The sequence below is a fragment of the Centrocercus urophasianus genome, unplaced genomic scaffold (genome assembly GCF_019232065.1).
Source record: "Centrocercus urophasianus isolate 14NV4802_14NV808 unplaced genomic scaffold, USGS_Curo_1.0 seq_12, whole genome shotgun sequence".
In the NCBI taxonomy this organism is placed as follows: Eukaryota; Metazoa; Chordata; class Aves; order Galliformes; family Phasianidae; genus Centrocercus; species Centrocercus urophasianus.
The window spans coordinates 44,702,302-44,724,987 of NW_024884364.1; the positions used below are offsets into that span (position 1 = coordinate 44,702,302).

Sequence of the window (22,686 nt, forward strand, 5' to 3'; positions counted from 1 at the left end):
TTCATTATTTGTTTCATGTTGACTGTCAGGGGTGTCATATGTGATCCCTGCAAAATCCCTGTAGTATTAACAGTTTTGAGAGACTTGGGTTGAAAAACAAAAACAAGACTGATTTATGTCTTATCTTGTATTGCATCCTCCCTGCTGATGCTTTTGTGGTTCCTCTCCTCCTTTGCTATTCTTTATTCTTCAAGGAGCTAATGCATGGTAAGATTTATTTTATGGAGGAAAGCACAATCTCTTTGAAGAATCTAGTCAATTGTTCACAGTAACAGCCACTTGATGATTTGTCTTTTATCTGTTCAAATAAATTCTGTAAAATAGAGCAAAGTTTTCCGTAATATGAATTGGTTTTCTGATTCTTATTACTGCCTTGGGTAGTAGAGCAGCAGTAGTGCTTTTCCTTTGAAAGCTGCTTGCACAGATGTTATTGCAAACTCATGTAATGTATAAATGTTGAGACTTGTGTGCTGGTAGCTGCTGAAGTTGAGCAGTGCCATGGAGCGTATCAGGAAGGAAGATCTTGTTTCAAAGTAGCTGTGTTGTTCATATAGGACTCCTTTTCTCACCTGGCTACAAAAATTAATATCTGAAGAATTATATTATCATAAGCATTAAATCTTGGGGAAGAAAGAGTTGATTTATAATGCAACATACCTACAACAAAACCTGAATGCACAGAATAAGCTGCCTGATATTGAAACTCATTAAAGCTTTTATATTGGCAGAAAATCTGCCGCTGGTTAAAACAAGATTGAACTGTTCTATAATGTTTCTTGAAATATACCTCAATTAAAACTTATCAGATAATAGTGCAAGCTTTAATGGCTGCATCCCTTTCTGATTATGTGTTGCTGACCACACTACTGTAGATGTTGAGAGAAGGATCCAGTATTTTCAGAAGACAAAGACAAATTGGGAGAAATGCTGAAGTCTTCTAGTGGAATTTTTGTTGGGCTTGTAGCCCTGTGTTAGATTCTGATCCAAATTTTGGCAAAAGACATCAGCAGAGCAGATAAAGCTGTGCTTTTGTAGCCTGGCATTATGCCATTTGATAATGGCTGATTTTGAATTTTCCTGAAAAACACATTTAAGCACAGTAATTTAGTGAAATCTCCTGTAACCTGGATAGGCAGATCCACTTCATTTGGAGCCAGTGTTTTAACTGCTAAGTTCAAGTTGCACAGTGTCTTTTAAGTTGTATCCTTCTGCCTCACTGTATCCCCATCCTTTCTTCTATTCATTGTGTTACTCTCATAATGTTTTCATAGAAGATCTTAGCTCAGCAAATAATAAATAGCAAGGAAATTGTGAAATCTAAATTGTTATGAGAAAACCAGGGGAAAACCTAGTAATGATTTTCTTGACAACTTTAAATATTCATTAAACAGACATTGAAGTGGAACCTTTGTGGTTGGAACAGAAGCACATACTTGAAACATTTTTAGCTGCTTGTGACCATTTCGTATCCATTTGACAAGAGTCTAGAGTGCAACTTTAAAATTCTGGGCAAGTGGTGGTGGGGGGAGAATCACCTCCTGGAAAACTTGTATGTGATCTTGGAGGGCAGTGTTTGACATATACACAGGTTGTTGTAAACGTTCTAACATTATTTCTAAGTAAATGAAAGGAAACCAGATAGTTTCACCATTTCTGAAGTAATGTGGGTTTACTGCATTATTTTTGTGTGTTTTTTGAGCTGGTGTTGTGTGTGTATGTGTGTGTGTATATATATATATACACTTTTAAGCTGAGCACATTGCACAGTCCTCATCTTCATGTTTTTGAGAGGCAATTAGAGGATTTGTAATATCCTAGGGGTTTGATCACAACTTCTGCTCATGACATTTTATAATGAGTGTATAGTTTATAAATAACATTTTGAAGGTATAAGGTTATGCAGAGATAATTGCACAGCTGAAATGCACTGGCACAAGGCCAAAGGCTAAGCACTTTCCACCATCTCTTCTAAATTGAATAACTTCAGTTTATGAAGTGTATCATCAGAAAACATTTTCATTACTCCCAGAGGGCAAGTTAAGGTTAATAAAAATCCAATTCCAGATTACCCATATGTGTGAATATTTGTATTTTTAGAACCTCGCCTTGTCAATTGTTTCTCACGAAGTGTACATAGAGAATACAGGGATGTGGGTGGTTGTTTCAGTTCATGTGTTCGTACTATTCAGAATAATTTTACCTCTCTGAGACACAATTTCTCTAAGCACAGTTATGAGACTCGTCAAGATTTTTCAAACTGAGAAAAACTAAACTACGCTACTTCTGTTAAGCTGTTGTTTCTCACAGCCACTGAATTCCACCATGTTAGTTAACCCACAGGCAGCCATTTGATCCATCTGTTTCAGTCCACAATAGCAGGCTTTGTACACTCTCTTCTCTAAATGTTAAATAGTATGTATGTTAAATAGTATGGCAGCCCAGTATTCTGTATACTCTTAGGCAGTCTGAGAAACAGAATGATCCAGTCACAGGATGGCTGAGGCTGGCACGCACCTCTGTGTCCATCAGCCTCTGCCCCAGCAGGACACCCAGAACAGCAGGGTGCCAGGCCCATGGCCAAGCGCCTCTTGGAGATCTCCAAGGAAGGAAACTCCGCAGTCTCTGGACAGCCTGTGTGATGCTCTGTCACCTGCACAAGCACAGAAGTGCTGCCTGGCATTCAGAGGGAAAAAGTTTGTTCTGGTTGCCTCTAGTGTTGTTACTGCATACTCTGGAAAAACAAAACCAGCAAAAAACAAATCAAACCAAGTCTTTGGTAATGGTGATTTAGGAGGGAAGGTGGTTTAGGAGGAGGTGATTTGTTAATCTTCTCCCTCTGTTAAGTTACTTATGTCTGTCATCTGAGACAACACGTGTGCTGGGGTCACCAGTTCTAGTTCTCTGCTTTTACAGTTTTATATAGCCTTGCTGTGAGTGCTGTCTTCTCTTTGCTGCCCCGTACCCTCTTCCTCTCAAAAAAAGGAGCTCCACTGTCTTAACAAGACAGCTTTCTCTGCTGCTTGGTATAAGAAAGAAAATTGAATATAAAGAATAGTATAAGGAAAAGTACAATAAAGGGCCTAGTAAACAGAGAGAATGAAGTATTAGGAAAACTAAAGGCAAATAGTAATTGGAAAAGGTTGGCAGAAAACTGAGTGATGTTACTACTTATAAATCTACAAATCCTGTTATGTGATTGTTGGTCTGTTCTTTTTCTTTGCTGGACATTAACAGTGTTTAAACAATTTTTCTTTAAAGGTCATCGACATGCCAGAGCACAATCCTGGAGATATGGGTGGAACAATGAGACTAGGGAAGAGGAGGACCGTTTTCAAAACACGAAATTCTATTTTAAGTAAGTTACGCTTGTGTTCTTTCACTTGCCTTTTGTATAGGGTGATAAAGGATTTTATTAAAGAATTACAACCTGAAGCAAGCAGCTTCCTTGATGTTATTCACTCTGATCATGTTTCTGTGAAATGAGAAAATCTGAAGTCTCATTGAAAAGCTGAATTAGAACCCAGTGCTTTACACTGCTTGAAATAATCAATAATGTTTAGATCTGTTATTAGCCCATTTGGGACTCTATTATACAACATTAATACAGGTGATACTAAAACCATGTAAAATAGAATTTCTTGTTTCTAAATAAATATGAGTATATTTTCTGTATTGCCGTGCCCCAATATTACCGTATTTAGTGATATTGAACCTACAGGAACTATCCTTCTGAGTTTTTAGAAGTTATATCTATTTCAGCAGGAGATCACACTGCAGTATGCATGTACATTTAATGAAAAAATCTGATGTTAATATTTAGTATTTGCAGTATTATCACTCTTCACAATCTTAGAGATAATTTTTGGCAGCTCTGTTCTTGTACCAACACCTTAAATGAGGCATTACTCCTAATGATGCTAACATAAAGCAGAGTTTGGGCTGTCGCTGTGAGAGAAGTAATTAAATTCTGGTTTACTGCATACCATGAACTTGTTTCTTGTTGGTTTGTGATGTAGAGGATTCAAGAGAGCTGCAAGAGTCATTTGCTAAGAAGATCAGAAACCAGAGACAAAAGCGATGTTCTGTTTGTCAGTAGGAGCATGCCATTTGCTGAGTATAATCCGTAAGATGGAATGCTGGCAAAAGGCTGTGGAACTTCATTGCACATTTTGCATATGATTGTTATAAAACCAGCAGGGATTTCATGTTACTTTTTCACTCAAATGTCTGTTTTCATTATTATTTAGACATCTACAATTTAAACTCTGAAGCTTATAAACTGTTTCTAGTTGAGGAATACTCAGTATGAATCCTGAACAAACTTAGGTAGAAACTAAAATGATTCCAAAAAAAACCAGAATGCTTGAGTGAGATGAAGTGTCTTGTTACAAAGTTTTCCACATGAAAAACTTCTGAGTTTTAAATTATTAGCTATATTTATAATTAGTTAAAGCAATGTGTTAGTATTAGTTTTTCTTTTTGTATTTTCAGGGAAACTTTATGGTGATGAAATGTTTGTGGAGGAACGACACAGGCATCGATATGAGGTAAGCACTGCTAATGGACTTTGTGCTCAAAACTTAAAGCTTAAACAAACTATTTCACTCGGTAGACATGACTCTTATTAAAGCCAGTGGGAGATTTCTTACATAACCATAGAACAAGACTTACTAATGTTTAGATAGTCGTTTATATTGTGAGGAACATTCATGCTTTGGTTCACCTATGTAGGTGCTTGGAGCTGAGCTAGCTTTGAAATTAGATCAGACTTCTCAAGGTTTTGTCCTGTCTTGCTGAGAAATTCTTTTGAGAGAGAGATTGCTCAATATCTTTGGACAATTTGTTCCAATGCTTAACAATTGATTGCAAGCTATGTTTCCTTTTATATTTACCAGAAATTCCTTGTTTGTTTGCGTCTTTAATGTCTCACTCTTCTGCTTTGCACCTCCAAGCAAAGTCTGGCTACATCTCGTTTATACCATCCCATTAGATAGCTGAAGTCAGCAACCACCTCCACACTTCACCTTCTCTTTTCCACGTTGAACAAACCTAGCTCCTTCAGTCTCTTCTGCATTATATGTGCTTCAGTCCCCTAAATGTCCCAGTGGACATCCTATAGACTTCACAGTATTTTGTTAATATGTCTTTCTTGTGCTGTGGGGCCTGAAACTGGACACGGTTTTGCAGAGGTGTTATTACAAGTTTTAAAGAAAGGGGAATAGCGTAATGACAAGGTTGTTTCTTAGACTATTTTTTAACCACTACCTGACTTGACTTCCTATGAGATATTTGAAAGGCGTAGGTTTATAATCTTTAAGTGTATTGCTCCTGGGCTGACTGGGTTTAGATTATGCTCAGAAAGTCCACATTCTGCTATAATCTAAATATAGGCAGACTTCAGGCATCTGTAACTTAGATGCTAATCCAGATCACTTGCTTCCAAGCAGTTATCCCAATTCTACTGGCCTCTGGTATAGGTCCTCTTCAGTGAGAACATCTGAGGAAAGGCATCTCTATATATTCAAAATGCTATTGTCTAGGGAAACTGTCAGTAGTTGGGAATGCTGTGTTAGTTCAGAAATGGTTCAGAAGGCATTTGAAGGTATCTCTAAAGGGGCCTAAACTGTGAGATGTATGCATGGTAAAATCTGGTTCAAACAATGCTAAGTTTCCTTTAAGCTGGGAAAAGAGTGCAATGGTGGTAAGGGTGTTCAGTTTGAATATTAATGGAGTAAGTAGAACATTACCAAGGAGATGAAACATTTCATTCTAGAGCTCCTGTCTGGGTGATTTTTGACAGCTTATGCCATAGACAGTTGAACTGAACAGCCTTCCACTTGCTATAGTTGGCCATTTCAAAAATGAGGAACGCATGCTCTTCAGGATCAGGAGGATAGTGAGCAAAAGGGACCCTGTCTTTAATCTTTTGTTTTTATTTATTGTTAAGTTTTTAAGTTATTGACTCATCTCATGTTAATGTAAGCATGCCTATTTTTTGAAAGCTACTACCCGAGTATCAACAAAGAAAGCAAAAATTCTCAGCTCTTTTTCCAAATATTTTTGTTCTTGCATACATAATAAAAGCATTACAGTTATATCAAAAAGTTGCATCAAAAAATAAATAAAACTACAACTGTTTTCAATATTTCAGGTGAACCCAGAATTAACTCACTGCTTTGAAGAGAAAGGTTTGAAATTTGTTGGCCATGATACAGAAGGAAACAGAATGGAAATGATTGAACTGGAGAGTAAGTGTCTCACTTGTCTGTAGTACTTTCTGTATCTGTTAAAACTACATAAGCTATAGGTAAGTAAATGGCAAGTAAGTCAGTACTTACCTGTTGAAACAGCCAGGATCATGTTAGGAGTTACTGTTGAGTCCACTTGTGTATAACAATAAATTAAGATTCAGTGGCTTTCAAGAGCCACTGTCTTATGTTTCTCCTCAGGGATTCTGCATGAATTAGGTTATCAGAGAGATACATACAGTTTCTGCAAAATACTGTAATTCTAGCTCAGTGCTACATGGAATCACAGAATGGTTTGGGAAGTTGTCTATTCCAACCCTCTGTTCAAAACAGCTACCTTTGATCAGGTTGCTGAGAGCCATATCCAGTCAAATTTTTCATTGTCTCCAAATATGCAACTGGTTGGACTTCTTCTTGCCACTGTTCTTTGAACCCAGCAATCTAGCCATTTTTTAGACATTTTGTAGTTTACCCATTCCTTCCATAGCTTCCAATTTGGTTGCTAGGAAACCATGTTAAAAGTCTTGCTAAAGTCAGGGTAAAGGAAAGCTACAGCTCTTCTCTCATTCAGAGACTGATTATTTTTAATTCCTTTCCTATCCTTTGTGTCTGAAAATGGATTGGAGTAGCTTTTATTTTGTAATCTTGCTGTTTGCCAAGTTGAAGTTGACTGTACTGTTCCTTAGGTTAATGATTCTTGAAGATGAGATTCTTTTTCTGGCCATCAGGGACCTCCCCTGATCATGTTGGCCTTTTAAAGGTGAAAAACAGCTTTGTGATTACATTGGCCTTAAGTACCCTCAGATATTCTCAGTCATGTTTCAATAACTGGTTTATTTTATCTGAGTTATATACATGCAGTATAACCAAGCTAAGAAACATCTCTGTATAAATCCCCATCTTTGCAAACAGAGACCTTCTAAATTTGACTAAGTGAAGTAGTCAGTAGCCTGACTTAATTTTCAAGTTGACCCTGCTTTGAGTAGGAGATAGGACTAGAAACTGAAGTACCTTCCAAACTCAATGTGTGTCTCCTTCAGTTACCCCCATTTAGAATCAGAAAAAAAAATGGAGTATGAAAATCATACAGAAAGCAAACTCCTGTCTTTCGCAGAAGTAATTCATATAAATAAAAAGGCTTAATTCTGTGAAAATCTGATAGGATTGGACTACTACACCAAGTATGGCTAGATGCTTTTTCGAAAAGATCTCTCAAAATGATGAGAAAGTATGCTGCTTTTTTTTATTGTTAAATGTTTACATAGTTCTGCTCATAGAGACAGCTTCTTAGCTTTTGCTTGAATCTTTGAGTAATTCCTCACTGTTAAGACACCATTGGCTAGGTGAGTATCAAACTCCTGACCATGAGGGCTACTTGACAAGCTTTTTTTTAAGTGACCTCAAATGCCGTTGATTTAGATAAGCTTGCACAGAAACTTATCATAAAACTACACTATCATTCTACAGAGTGCTATTTCTGAAAAGATGTTTCTGAGAATTCTTTTTATACTCCATAGTATGCTGAAGAACATTCTTGTCATTTTGAACCAGGGTTTGAGTATAGACATCTATTTGAAATATCAAGCAACGGTACATAGAGAGTAAACTCAGAGCAAAAAGTACATATGAATTCATTAACTGTTAACTGTCATGGCAGATTAATTTTCTTATGCAAGCTGAGACTGTTTGGGAGACTATTTTATCTGTCCGCATAAAACAACTTTTATAAAGAGCATCATTAGATAAATCAGGCAGGATTTTTTAAATTACATGTTACTGTAAAAAGAATGAAAGCAGCAGTGAAACCTGGAATTATTTCACAACGGGCTGCAAGGAGGCTGATTACTGAAGTCATCATAGAGAGGAGGGTGGGTTGAAGCGGAAGCACAGAAATAACAGCATACTAGATAGCTGAGGCAAAGCTTTTAGGAAAACATCCCCGCAGGAAATATTTGATGCTTTGTCTTATTTTGTTGCTTTAAAGAATTAAATTTCATAGCAGAGAGAGAGAAATTTTAGGATAAATTTAGGATCTCAGATTCTTTTTATGGCATAGCAACAGAACAAAGAGCAGTATACTTGCTTATATTGTTTATCTTCAGAGAATAAAAACCCCTACTTTCTTGTTATCACTTATTCCATATGGCAGAGAAATTCCTTGAATGTTTGGGATTGTTTTGGAAATTGACCAATCAGAAAAGATCTGTACTTACTTTCATCTTGTGTCCTGGTAGTAGGAATGGTTAACATTAGGCTCCTTTAAACTGATATTTAGAGAAGGAACAGGTGCACGGTATGAAAGAGCACAAAAATATTGTTCCATCCTTATCCTTCCAAGAAAGATAGGGGTGCAGAAGCAGTATTCATGAGTTGCTTTGACTGGAGAAGCAGCTAAAGATTGAAGAGAAGACTACTGATTAGAGTAATAAATGACACTAAATGCTAATGATATTCTCATCCTTCATCACAGAACATACAGTGGGAAAGCAGTGCACTCTAGGAAATGGATGCAATTTGTCTGTAAAAAAGATGGCTTCTGAATTAGGAAGAGGTTTCTAAGCAAAAGGAGAGACTATCCTAACACCTTTCCTGTGGGAGCAAAAAATCCTGGGGGTTGTTACAAGGACTTCTGGCCTTTGTGTGTGAGACTACATGATGCAGCTTTATTCAATAGCAGGAAACAGTGTTATTGATCCAGCAGTTCCCTTCCAGGCCAAATTGTTTGAAACTTGTTTTCCCCAATTTTCGGTGTAAATAGCTTCCGTGTTCATCTCTTAGTATGTAAACAGTTGCTGTATTGTAGTGCCTAGTCTTTTACAAACTTTTTCGTTTTCCTCTTAGATGCACGTAGGTGCACGTTCTGAATATGCATGCATAAATATAAATTTTGGATACCAGAACAGTAGGAAAAAAGCTTGGGAAATGGTTAAATTATGGTTGCCTACATAGCATTGTTTTCTCCTGTACGTCTGCAGATATTTATAATCCAGCTTTTAATTACATTGTTGGGCACATTAAGGTTGAATCGGGATGATTTTTCATTGATTTGCTTTACTAATCTTTTGCCACCATTGTCAGTTGCTTTCCATGGAAAAAAAGAAGTTATCATCCTTAAATTTACACATGCTGATCTGATTTCTTGACTCTTATGTGGTATCTTCAAGAAATTTTTATTCCAGCAGTTGTTCTAGTATCCTCTTCTTGGATCTTTTAATTTTCTCTATGACATCTGTCTTGTAGATCATCCATATTTTGTGGGAGTTCAATTCCACCCAGAGTTTTCCTCAAGACCTATGAAACCTTCACCTCCATACCTTGGGCTGTTGCTTGCAGCAACTGGAACACTTAACGCATACTTGCAGCGTGGATGTAAATTGTCTCCAAGGTAATCTTTCTTATTCATTTGCCTGCAGTTTCAATCATGTTATTGGAGGGAGGAGTATTCTGTCCATCAGCTCAGAAGACCAGGAAAGAAAAATGATTTCTTCATATATTGATATATTTATTCCTGTGTATGCTCAGCATAAACTCTGGTGTAAATGTGTCTGTAAACAGCTTATTCCTTCCCTTCTTCATGTACAGAGGTTCTGAGGGTTTGATCCCTGTTACAACCAGAAGGAAGTAAAAAACCTTTAGTAAAGCAAAGTGAAGTTAATTTTGGTTTCTGGCCTACTCTGTTAATTTACAATGAAATGAAATTCTTACCCAATTATGTTTTCATGGCTGCAGAAATAAAAAAGAAAGCTATGCCCAGAGAAAGTGAGCACTGGAAAAGGGAAACACTTTAAGGCTAAAATAGAAGCATTTGCATAGGAAGAACTTTCAGGAGGGAATTTCATTGCTCATTACAGCGCAACCACTCTCCACCTGCTGAGTGGAAAGGATTTCTAATTTAAACTGTTAGGCCTCAGAATAGTAATGATGTCATTGAACATTAAACCTAAGACATGTCATAACAAGACTTTGAATCAAATTTGAGGAGATGATTTTCTGCGCACCTCACCCTATACTGACTACGTGAGTTGTAGTTATGCTGTTGACTGCCACAAACAAACAAAAAAGTGTCCACCAAAAAAGCTCACACAGAACATCACAGACAGTTTTGAACTAGTCACTCCAAGTCATTTTGTACAGAGAATATGCTCTGTTAAATAGTCAAGTAGCTTATACTAATAGTTGAGTGCTTTAGAGGCGTTATACCCTAGAAGTACTTGTTTCCATTGGCTGGTAAGAAGCTGGTGATATCAAGCTTAGATGAAGATGTCTTGATGCTGTGTGAATGGAATCCTGTGCATGAGATTCAGCTGACAGTGGGAACTTTTATCCGACCAGATACGTTCTGGCCTCTTGGTTGTAGGTTTCGTTATTTTGTGTCCTAATGAAAACCTTATCCCAGGCCCAGTTATGTGAGTGCAGAAGTCTGGCATGTTGGAAGTGAGGAGACTTGGTATATGATGAAGGGATTCTTTAATTGAGTTGTGTTTTATGGAAGCATAGAATCAAATGCTGATGGTGGATAGTACTGTTCTATAGAGACAAAAGCTTGAAAATACGCACTGAGGAATAGAGGTGACTGCAATTGTAACTATTGCACAGAGTTTTAATAGCTGTGATTTTAATCATTCAGATTTTTGTGTGTGTAAGGTAAATAATAATAATTGATAGATTTGTTTTTACTAGGTTCTAGAAAGCTTATAACAATTATTTCTTTCAAACATCCACAGCCTATACTAAATGTAATTACATTTATCTTTGATTTGCATTGATGAAGAAATGCACTTAACTTAGCTCCTGCCTTTACTTGGGATAGCATTGCTGTAACAGATGTTTAAATTGCTAACACTCCTGGAAAAGGATGTTTTGGTCAATTATATATTAAAAAAAAAAAAAAAAAAGAAAAATGCTTCTCTGAAACTGTGTTAACTACTTAGTTTTCAAAGGAGTTTGAAAGATTTTCCAAGTGAAACAAATAAAACTTACAAGGAGCACCCATTTTTACGGTTCTCCGTGTTTTGTGACAAAAACATGGAAAGCAGGCAGTTTGGAGCTTATGATTATTGAGATTATTGAGAAATACAGATTTAAAGTTACTCGTGAGTGTTTGTTCTTGTCGTTTTGCAGCTGAGATTGGTTGCTGAGGTGAAGCATTGTAGCACTCCATAGATAGCTCTTGTGCCCTTAAAAACTTTTAGCTGCCTCTCATATCATACTGGATCTTTTATCTTGTCTCCTTCCGTGCATTAGACTGCATAGTAAATGTGATGAAACTTCTGTCAGTAGTAGTTGACTAGATGTAGTGATGCTGTGTGTACTCAATGTTTTGTTCTGATTTTCTCCTGGTCTGAAGTATAAATATAAGGCCCTGTGAGGCCAGGCTTATTTATTTTTCTCCTCACCATTTCATAGCCAGCTCATTTAGGTAAGGTTTATACATCACACATAATAGTAGTAGATTTTTGTGTTTAATATCTGTGTAGCAACTTGGTGTAATCTGAAAAGAAGCACATGTTTCTTCTTGAGAGGTAGTGATTGGAGTTTTTCTTCAGATTATTTATCAGCTGAATATGGTTTATATCACAGTAAATCTTTTGAACTTGATGTATCATTATTGGTTTGAAGATATAGTTCACAGGCCTGGATATGCCAAGATTCACATGTGCCTGTTTGCAGCTCATCTCTTGAGGTGGTTCAGGTTTTATGGGAGCCTAAATTGTTCTTGTTAACACAATGCCACAACTGTCTGTGGATGCTTAGATAAATGATTCAAACAGCAAAAACTGAGAATGACAGTTATTGAGTCTGTAACCCAAGGGCTGACCATTACCTCAGTATTTGCATTATCTTTCTTGCCACTGTAGTCTGCCTGTGAGAAATAAAACTGACTTGCACCCAGCAGGGCTCTAAATTAGGAGAGAGTTCGGGGTGCTACTGCAAAATAGTCAAGAACATAGTGACCAGAGCCCTTCATTGGGCTGTGGAATCAAATGTTTACTGTACCATCTTTCTCCTGGGGATGAACTTGGGCTCTTCTCTATTCACCTTACTGGTGCTGAAACATTTTTAGATGTTTCCAGGAGACAATCCATAGATTTCCAGGGGCCTTGTAAAGATGTTTGAAGCTCTGGCACGTGTTTTTGTTATGCCACTAGACAGCAGAGCCAACAAAAGAAAAACGTAATGGAGCTCTTCTCTGAAGATTTTGGGTTTAATCCAAAGTTATCATGAAACTGCATGCCTCTGCAATCAGCAATTTTACTCTGTGTTCTGTAGACAATTTTTGCTATTTTGCTTTGATGTGAAAATATAATCATGTTTAATAATACTGAATTTTTATTCCATGTGTTTCCATGGGTACTTTCAGAAAGAAGTAAGTACAGTGTCAGTGATGTTGTGTTTGTGTGTGTGCATCTGGCATGCTTGATCATACTGTTAACAGCACTTTCCTCACTTGAACTGTGTAATTGTTTGCCAGCTGGTGGAGTGATCAAATCAAGCATTTGTAGTTAGTCTGATATGACACACTCTTTACAAGAGTTACATCAACAATGTGAATGTCTTGCAAAGAAAGGGCAGAATGCTGTAGGTAAAGTCTTAATACTTGTTTGAGTAGTTGGAATACCAACCTTGTCTTTTATGAAAGTTGCTACAGTGATTTGCTGTAACTGTGGGGGCTTTCCAAGCAGTCAGAGGTAGAAATTCAATGAGATGGCAGTTGGTTCCATTTCTCTTGTTGCACTCTGTTAAAATGGCTGACATTATCTTTGATTGTGTTTTTGCAAAATGGAGAGAGTGAACTTCAGGCTAGAAAGCAGTACTCATCATGTACCAGTATGAATGAGTGCAGTTCCTTTACCATTCCTCATTATAGTTTACATCAAAGATCTCTAACTATGGCATTACATCGTTCCCCTTGAAACACTGCAGTTACTGAAGATCAACTGATAAGCTGTGTCTCGGTAGGTCATAGGCTGCTAATGTGCTTGATGGCCCAGCAGGAGATCCCGACCTGAGCTGGGGGTTACATGACTGAGGTCCTGCTGGCTGAGAGAGAAAATTGTATGATAAGAGCACGATGCGGCAAGGCAGTTGTGCAGTGGTTGGAATGGATGTGCTACCCAGTGCTGGTACTGGTGCTCCCACACGAATGAGGTTAGAGATCTCCACCTGTATTCTGTTAACCATATGCTACTCTCTGCAGTATCAGAGAACTGGCCAGCACTATTACTGTACTCATTAGTTCTCTGGGCTCCCTTTGCTGAATTCTAATCTTGGGAAAGTCATATATGTGGAAAGCAAACTGTAGAGGTGAAGCATGGTGTGGGGGGAAGCTAAGTCTGGAGTATTTTGTGGAGAGGTGCATTTTGTGCAGAGTTAAGATAAACGCTGAGACTTGATAGGTATCACTGAATAGATTCTACAAGATCCTGTCCAGCTGGCTACGAATGTGGTTTATGGGCACTTCTTTCTTTCAGTCATTGTGGTGATTCCTGTCCTTCACTGTTTCCTTGTTCTAGCCACTTATAAAATGATCACTTGCATGGGCAGCTTGTTCTGTTTAAAAAAACAAAAAGGTAAAAAAATAAAAATAAAAATCTACTTCTCTCAAGATACAGCAAAAGGGGATAAAATGAAAGGAAAAAGTGTCAGAATGATCCTCGGTGAAAATGCAAGATTGAGAATCATAATTTAAATTTAAATAGAAAATTTCTGAGTAAATAGTATTAACTTTTCTCTTGGTTAAAATATAATTTTCTTTATCCTAAAGGAGAAATTTCTGTTAGTCTAACACTGAATACCTGTTGTTCTCCATGCTGTTGATCATGATCGCATGTGTGTGACACCACAGCAAACTGTAGAATGAACACACAGTATCCAAGCAGGGGAAAGAAAAAAGCAGGGGAAAGAAAAGAATTGAATATCCTGTTTGTGTGGTGAAATATTGTTCCTCATCAGTTCCTAGACTTCAAACTTAAGCCCATTCCTGTAGAGGAATATATTCTAAAATACCAGAATTGAACATTAGTTTAAAATAGTTTTCTGGAAATGGGAAACATTTGAGGAAAGTGTGTGTCATGTACATCATCTGTGTGGGAGGGCTTGAAATCAAACTTGTATCACTGTACATGTTTTCTAACTATGTATTGCTTTTAACAGCGAAAGCTACAGTGACCTCAGTGATGACAGCTCTCCAGAGAAAGAGTTTCCTAAATCAGAAACAAGCTAAAATGGTTGTATGAGAACACAGAAATGGATGATGCTATTGAGGTAAAATGAATTGTTTTGATACTGCTTTATGACGTTTACTTGTTCCTTACTTGCAACAGGAGACAAAGTTACCTTGATTCTCCCTTTTGTTTCAAATCCCATCAGAGAACAAATAAGAAATTGTTTCTCTGTTTCAATGTTTTCTTCCTTGCCTGCAGCACTTAATTGTTCTCCTTCTCTTCTGCTTAACTCTGCAATTGCATTATTAAAGTCTGCTAATTGTTTTGAGTACAGCTTATAGGTAAGATGCTGTACATAATCGAGTTGTGAGTTGTGTTAGTGTTTGATAATACAATGAAAGTACACTCAGAAATTCTTTTTTTTGTTACTTCAGTTTGCAGGTATGGACCATTTTGAGTACACTGTGTTAACATGACTTTTTATTTTGTCTTAACATTCATCTGTGATTTTGTTTGTTGCCTTGTTATGTAACAAAACATATCCCAAGATAAATAGTTGGATTTAATCTGTGTAGTGATAGATACACGAAAGTTTTATGAAATTGTAGTATTGTTTGCTGTACTGATGTTTATTGTAGGTCTGGTTGTTTCTTTCACTTGCAAAGATGGTAGCCATAAAGTCCTTTTCAATTTGGAGATCAGATTTTCTGTGAGCCACCTGACCAACACAGAATCTGGGTGTAAATCTTAATTTTCTTGATACATTAACCTGAGTTGTGGCTGGTGTGGTACTCTCATCCATGTACACTAACATTTTTCAGTATTTCAGAGCACTTCTGTAAGCAGAATACAACTTTGCCTCCTGTGATTTTTATTCCACTCATGTGGTTCATTTACTAAGCAGCTGTGCTTAATAACTAAACAAGTGATTAAGGCTGCATATGAATGATGCATTTCCATGACCGATAAAATACTGGTGTGAGGTGCTTGAAATTGCATGATTTTTTTTGTGACTTTTATTTTATTCTTCCCTCTCAGATTCTATCACGTGTTAAAAATACATAATACATCTTATGTTATGACGGGAGAACAGAAAGTTTAGTGATTCCATGATCTGATCCATACAGATACCATACTGACGTGTGTCTTAGAATGACCAAAAAATAAGTGTGCATAATGTTCCTTTTCACTCTTGCCCACATCCTCCCTACCTCCAAACATCGTCATTTCTTTAGATTGTATAATACAGGATAGACCCTTTAGCTTTGATGTTGCTTTTCTCAGTAGAACTTATAAGTGATAATTCTGTTTTCCACTGCACTTGTGACATTCTCAGTGCTTGCATGAATGTTCTTATATGATGCTTTAAAGTAGTCAAGCGCATTTTCTCTGAACATGTCACTAGTGGCTACCAAGTATATTCAACATAATTAGGCTAAAAAGAAATAACTAATCCAGATATAAAGAAAGGATAGAAGCATTGGCTCACTTTGGTTTTTTTTTTTTTCCATGGGAATGATTCTCCACATTAATCAGAGCTGGATATGCATGTAGATCATATTTAGTTGGTTTTTTTAAAAAATTTATTTATTGTTTGACCTGGGTGAAATTCATCTACCTATAGTACTTATCATAAAACTGCTTTGGACTTGAGAGAAACTAACAATCATGAGTTAACCTGAGTTAAAGAAGAAGAAGAAGTTAAAGAAAAAATGCTCTTTATCATTATTTTTTCCTTTCATTCTTCCTTCACTTCTCTTTTTATGTTACAGAAAGTTGGAAACAAGTCAATATTGAACACAAGAAAGTGAAGAAAGTGGAAGAGTAAGCTGTTTGAGGTCCTTGTAGTATCTCCTCCTGCACTGTTTTCAATAATTCTCTTTAGCAAAACCTGTTCTGTATAAATGATATTTTGCTTTAAAAAATGATATAAATTGTTGTGCACTCAGCTATTAATCATTTTTCATCTTCTCCTATATTTCAGAGTGATCTCAGGCGAATATGTGTTAGTTCACTAGTTCACAGTTACTTTTGCTTTAAGGGAAGATTTGAATTTTTCCACCTTAGGACAGTAAGAAAAAATACATTCATTCTTCTGTACGAGGTAGAAATGCATAAAATACTTACGGGGAAGTTGTTCTTTACTGTTCATAGATAAAACAGATTCAGATTTGCTTCTCTGTTAAGCTTGTTGTGTGTGTATATATAAAGTTTACTTTTTTGCTGCTCAGTATGTACAAATAAGAAATTGTTTCTCTGTTTCAGCTCTGTGATTGTAATAATTGATGTTGGGTATAAATATCACTTCACTTTATAAGTGATTCCTTTTGACCACAGTTCGAGTTTGTCTTCTCTGTTTTCCCTGAAAAATGTTATACCAAACATAATTCTGACCTACCAAGTTACAGAAGTGATAGTAGAAGGTGCTTTTGTATTTAAATTCTATAATAGAGAAAGGAAATATGCTCATATTTTAAAATGCAAGCTGTGCACTTGCATGAAGGTTGTAGAAGAACCAGTCAGATACCTGGAGTGTAATCTGGGATCCAGCTGCATAATACTAATTTAAGTTCAGTACTGAATGTAATGATGAATTAAAGTTTACCCTTGTTTTCTTGCATCCATTGATCCCTCCATTGTCACGGGGCTCATTCCCCAGTAGAACAAAACTGTGTTTTCATTTAGAAATTGCAAGTTTACACCATTGTGTGATAAGTATAGGCTGCCCTTGCAAAGCCAGCACAGCAGCCAGAATCACTGAGACAATGACATACGCTGTACTTTGTATCAGCTTGGATCCCATGAGCTGAATGGCAACAGTGGAGCTGTCACAGAGGTTGGACCTGTAACTGGTGGGCCCAAATGCCTGGAATGCCCCTTTCTTACAAAGAAAATTTTTAATTGTTAGCTTTATGTTTCACTTTGGTTTTGGTGAAGTGGTGTTTTTAAGTGATCAGAAGGTTAGTACAAGGTTTAGCAGCATTAGTTATTGGAACCATTTGTTGGAAATATGAAGGTTGGGGGTAGGGTTGGCTGCAGTAACTGTGAGATGAGTGAAGTCCAGCATCCTGTGTGGAGGAAGCAGGGCAATAAGTAGGATTGCAAACCTGGACTTCAGGTGAGACAAACCTTCCTGTGCTTGGGGGAATCCTGTGGGCTTAGAGCCCTAGAAGGTAGGTGTTCCAAGACATATGGTTAATATTCAGGCTTCACTTTCTCTATGCTTCAGATCGGTGCACCTCTGTGAGTAAGAACTCAAATGAAGTGGGCAGAAGACTTGCATGGATGAGCAAGAAGCTCCAGGGTAAACTCAGAGTAAAGAAGTATGTGGGGGAAAAAGGGACAGGCCACTTTGTACATTGTTAGAGTATGCAGGAATGTGATGGGAAAGACTAAGGCCCACTTAATTAAATCTGGCAAGGGGAGTCAGGAGCAGTGAGGGCTACTGCTACATCAGTAGCAAAAGGAAGATTAGGGAAAAATGTGGACCCACTCATAAATGGGATGGGTGCCCTAGTGATGAAGAGTACAGGGAAGGTAGAATTACTGAATGGTTTCTTTGCTTCAGTCTTTACTGCTAAGGCCAGCAGCCCACAGGAATCTCATACTCTGGAGACAAAAGATAAAGTTTGGAGAGAGTTTCCTGTTGTTATTGATCATTTAAGCAAACATGATGTGTATCCATGTACCCCAATAGGATGCAGCTACGAGTGCTGAGTATGCTGGCAGATAGTATTGCTAGGCTACTCCATCATTTTTGCAAGATCAGGGATGGCCAGCATCATTTGAGTCTTCAAAAAGGGCAAGAAGTACCCAGGAAACTACAGGCCAGTCAGTTTCACCTCTGTCCCTGGGAAGCTGATGGAACAACTGATTCTGGATGTCATCCTTAAGCATGTGGAAGAAAAGAGATCAGGAAGAACTGGCCTTGTAGATGGGGAGAGAGTACTGGCTGAAGTCAAAGTGAACAACAAGATTTTCAGCAGTGTCTCCCATAACATCCTCATAGGTAAGCTCAGGGAGTGGATGTTAAATGAGTAATAACCGTATGTATTAGTACAGTTGGGGTCTGACATGCTGGGAAAGCAGTTCTGTGGACCAGGGAATCCTGGTGGAAAACAAGTTAATCATGAGCCAGCATGTGTCCTTTTGTCCAAAAAGACATTCAGATTGCTGGACAAGAGCATTGCTAGCAGGTTGAGGAACGTTATACTCTGCCTCCACTCAGCCCTGGTGAGGCTGTGTCTGGTTCTGAGTTTCCTGGAGGGAGTCCAGCAATGTGGTTCAAAGATGATTAAGGAACTGGAGCATCAAGGGAGCTGAGCCTTTTTAGCCTGGAGGGAGACTGAGAGGGGATCTCATCAAAGTACACAAATATCTTATGTGGAGGGTGTCATGAGGATGGGACTATACTCTTCAATAACAGCCAGCAGCAATATGAGAGGGAATGGGCACAAACACACTAAGTTCCATTAGAATATGAGGAAAAACTTATTTACTGTGAAGGTGATGGAGCACTGGAACAAGTCACCCGAGAGGCTGTGGAATTATCCTTTCTGGAGGTCTTCAAAACTTGCCTGGACATGGTCCGGTGCAATGTGTTCTAGGTGACCCTTCTTGGAGGCATGGGAGAGGTTGGACCAGATGATCTCCAGAAGTCTCTTACAACTTAAGCCATTCAGAGCGTCTGTGTAAATATCTGTACAAAAATAAAAGGTACCATATCCCTTTTACAGCTTTGTAAAACTGTGAGTTTGAGAACTTTGCATTGCTTTAGGAAATCTCAAGTTGCACAACTAATTTCTCTCTTCACTAAATAACTTTTAATGGTAAAGAAGTAAAAAATATGTTCCCTTGGTTGAGATCGTTTTAAAGTTTTAAAGTGATCTGCAAATATGTGCCTTAGAAATAGAAGATATTGATGGAATTGGTATCACTGTATGTCTTCCCCTATAAGAGATACTGGCTCTTGGTTTTTGAAACCAGAATTTTCTTATTCTATCTGTAATGTTGAAATGCATTTTCAAATATATTTGTGTTATTCAGAAGTGTTAAGATGTTGTTTTAAAGAATCACTATGAGCTGTGGTGTCGGGAGTTTTTCACTTTGTCATTTCTAGTTGAATTTTCTACGTCTGTGGTCATATCTGTCTGGTTCATGTGGTCCTAGTTCATCAAGATGAAATATTAGGAGTTAAATGTCTTAGGAAACTATTGAAATTGGTTTTGTGTAGCTGCATTACGGAGAAGTTGTGATTTATCCCAAAAAGTTGAGGGGGAAACAGTGTGGAGTAAAGCTGGAAACAGCTCCTTAAATATCCAGTACCTTTGTCAATCCTCTTCCTACTACACAAAAAAACTAAATTCTAGAGGTACACACATCCCTATCACGAAAAATCTATCTCCTACTTGAACTGACAAGAGGCAGCGGTGTGCCATTTCTAAACTGAAGGCATACAGGTTTTTATTTGTATGTGAACCATAGAATTTGGATTTTAAGGAATAAAAATGGAATAAAGCAGTTTGCTTTGGATTTATCATTCCAAAATGGAGAATGTAATTAAAGATGTATAGGAAAAAAAGAGTTTTACTCTGAGGGGCCTGATCTGCTTCTGTGCTTTCTGTGACCTTGTCTTGATCTGTTCTTCATCTGTGGGAAGCATGAATTGTTGAGCAGAGGACCTAACGTACAAAAGTTGAGTTTAAGTACTACTGGTTAAAAAGATATACTTGGAGCACAGCAGACTCTGAAATCAGTATTTTTTCATTCTCTGTTGAGTTACTGTTTGGCTGTTGCTTAGGCTTACGGGCTGTACTTGTATCAATAATTTAGGACATCAGCAGTAGTCTGACAATAGCAGGTGATGGAGCACTAGCACAGGCTGCCCAGACAGGTTGTGTAGTCTCTTTCTCTGAAGATATTAAAAATCTTTCTGAGCATGATCCTGAGCGACCTGTTCTATGTGTCCCTGCTTACCTGGACTTGAGCAAGGCCTTTGACATGGTCCCCCACCACATCCTTATCTCCAAATTGGAGGGATGTGGATTTGATGAGTGGACCACTCAGTGGATAAGAAACTGGTTGAAAGGCCGCAGACAGAGGGTGGTCATCAATGGCTCTATGTCCAGGTGGAGGCTGGTATCGAGTGGCGTCCCCAAGGGTCTGTCTTGGGTCTGGTGCTCTTTAACATCTTTATCAATGATGTCGATGAAGGAATCCAGTGCACCCTCAGCAAGTTTGCTGATGACACCAAGCTGAGTGGTGCAGTTGACACAATGGAAGAAAGGGATGCCATTCAGAGGGACCTCAAGAGGCTGTAAAGGTGGGCCTGGGTGAACCTGATGAGGTTCAAAATGGCAAAGTGCAGAGTTTTGCACTTGGGCTGCAGGAATCCAGGCATCCATGCAGACTGGAAGGAGCCTTGAGAGCAGCCCTGTGGAGAAGGACCTAGGGGTCTTGATAGATGAAAAACTTCACGTGAGCCAGCAGTGTGCCCTTGCGGCTCAGAAGGCAAATGGTGTCCTGGTGTCCATCAGAAGAGGGGTGGCCAGAAGGGACAGGGAGGTGATTGTCCCTCTCTACTCTGCTCTTGTGAGGCCCCATCTGGAGTACTGTGTCCAAGTGTGGAGCCCCCAGTCCAAGAAAGACAGAGAGCTGTTGGAGAGGGTCCAGAGGAGAGCCACAAAGATGACCAGGGGACTGGAGCACTTCCCCTATGAAGACAGGCTGAGGGAGCTGGGCTTGTTCAGCCTGGAGAAAAGAAGGCAGCGGGGTGACATCATTGCAGCCTTTCAGTACCTAAAGGGAGCCTATAAACAGGAGGGGAATCAACTCTTTGAAAGGGTAGATAACAGCAGGATGAGGGGAAATGGTTTTAAGTTGAAGGAGGGAAGATTTAGGTTGAATATCAGGGGGTAGTTCTTTACAGAGGGAGTGGTGAGGTGCTGGAACAGGCTGCCCAGAGAGGTTGTGGATGCCCCATCCCTGGAGGTGCTCAAGGCCAGACTGGATGGGGTCCTGGGCAGCCTGGTCTAGTGTTGAATGTGGAGGTTGTTGGCCCTGCATGTAGCAGGGGGGTTGGAGATTCATGATCCTTGAGGTCCCTTCCAAGCCTGGCCATTCTGTGATTGCACAGTGGGTTGAACCAAATGGCTTTCAGAAGTCCCTTCCAATCTCAGCCAACTTGTGATTTTATGAGAGACTCTAGCTACCTCTTAACCTCCTTACTGACAGTTTCTTAACAATAATAATAATAATATGGAAGGCTTTGACCAAAGTAGATCCTTGGAAATAAGTGTTTTGTGAAATTGGAAATTCCTTGTAAATAAGAATTGTTTTTTGTTGTTTTTGCAGTCAGGTGCAGCTGAGCTGAATTAAGTTTCTCACTTTATTTGTCAACTACCTGCAGAGGCTGATGGAGAGGTACAGATCTTAGTTTTCCTATGACATTGTGGAACAGTTATTTGACCAATCAGACTATTTCTCCTGAGGGAATATTTGCAGAGATGTGGTCCAGTTTCTGCATTAGCCTGCTGTTTGTCTGAAGCCTCATAAAGCGTACGGTACTCCTATTACACAAGTATGACTTCGTTGATTACAGTGTGGTACCAAAGAGGGCTTCCTGTCTATCACCTGGCATTCAACTTGGGTTGATTCTCCTAAATTCTTCTGCAGGCACCTGAGCCCTGCTGTCTCAGGAAAACAGTGGGCAGCTTGAAAGTAGGGGGTGCTTTCTGTGCAAGAACATGTACAAGCAGGAATCACAGCCCCAAGCCGAAAGAACTTTCTCAGAAGAGGCAGATAGGCTTCCTAGAAAGGTGTGGAGGAGGTATGGAGGAGGTCCTTATGAGGAGCGGCTGAGGGAGCTGGGATTGTTTAGTCTGGAGAAGAGGAGGCTCAGGGGAGACCTCATTGCACTCTACAACCTCCTGAAGGGAGGCTGTGGTGAAGAGGGATTTGGCCTCTTCTCCCAGGCAACGAGCAGGACACGGGGCAATGGCCGCAAGTTGTATCAGAGTAGGTTCAGGTTGGACATAAGGAAGAACTTCTTCTCTCAGAGAGTAGTCAGGCACTGGAATGGCTGCCCAGGGAGGTGGTGGAGTCACCGTCCCTGGCAGTGTTCAAGAGGCGTCTGGATGACGTGCTGCGTGATGTGGTTTAGAGCTTGTGGTGGCAATGGTGATGAGGAGACGGTTGGACCGGATGATCTTATAGGTCGTTTCCAACCTTGTGATTCTTGTGATTCTTGTGATTCTTGTGATTCTTGTGATTCT

The 22,686-nt window shown here is 38.8% G+C and overlaps 1 protein-coding gene across 2 annotated transcripts in view; it reads left to right on the top strand.

Moving 5' to 3' along the window:
- The window catches only part of CTPS2 (CTP synthase 2), a 60,878-nt gene extending 40,945 nt beyond the window's left edge, over positions 1-19,933 (top strand). The window contains exons 14-19 of one of the 2 annotated variants that reach the window (XM_042810556.1): positions 3,259-3,355; positions 4,492-4,547; positions 6,152-6,248; positions 9,489-9,633; positions 14,403-14,513; positions 16,186-19,933. In XM_042810556.1, the coding sequence (XP_042666490.1) occupies positions 3,259-3,355; positions 4,492-4,547; positions 6,152-6,248; positions 9,489-9,633; positions 14,403-14,472 (465 nt within the window). In that variant the 3' untranslated portion in view covers positions 14,473-14,513; positions 16,186-19,933. Of the gene's footprint in view, positions 1-3,258; positions 3,356-4,491; positions 4,548-6,151; positions 6,249-9,488; positions 9,634-12,609; positions 14,380-14,402; positions 14,514-16,185 lie in introns of those variants that run through there. The other variant, XM_042810557.1, reaches the window with a different exon arrangement.
- Positions 19,934-22,686: the final 2,753 nt, after the last annotated feature.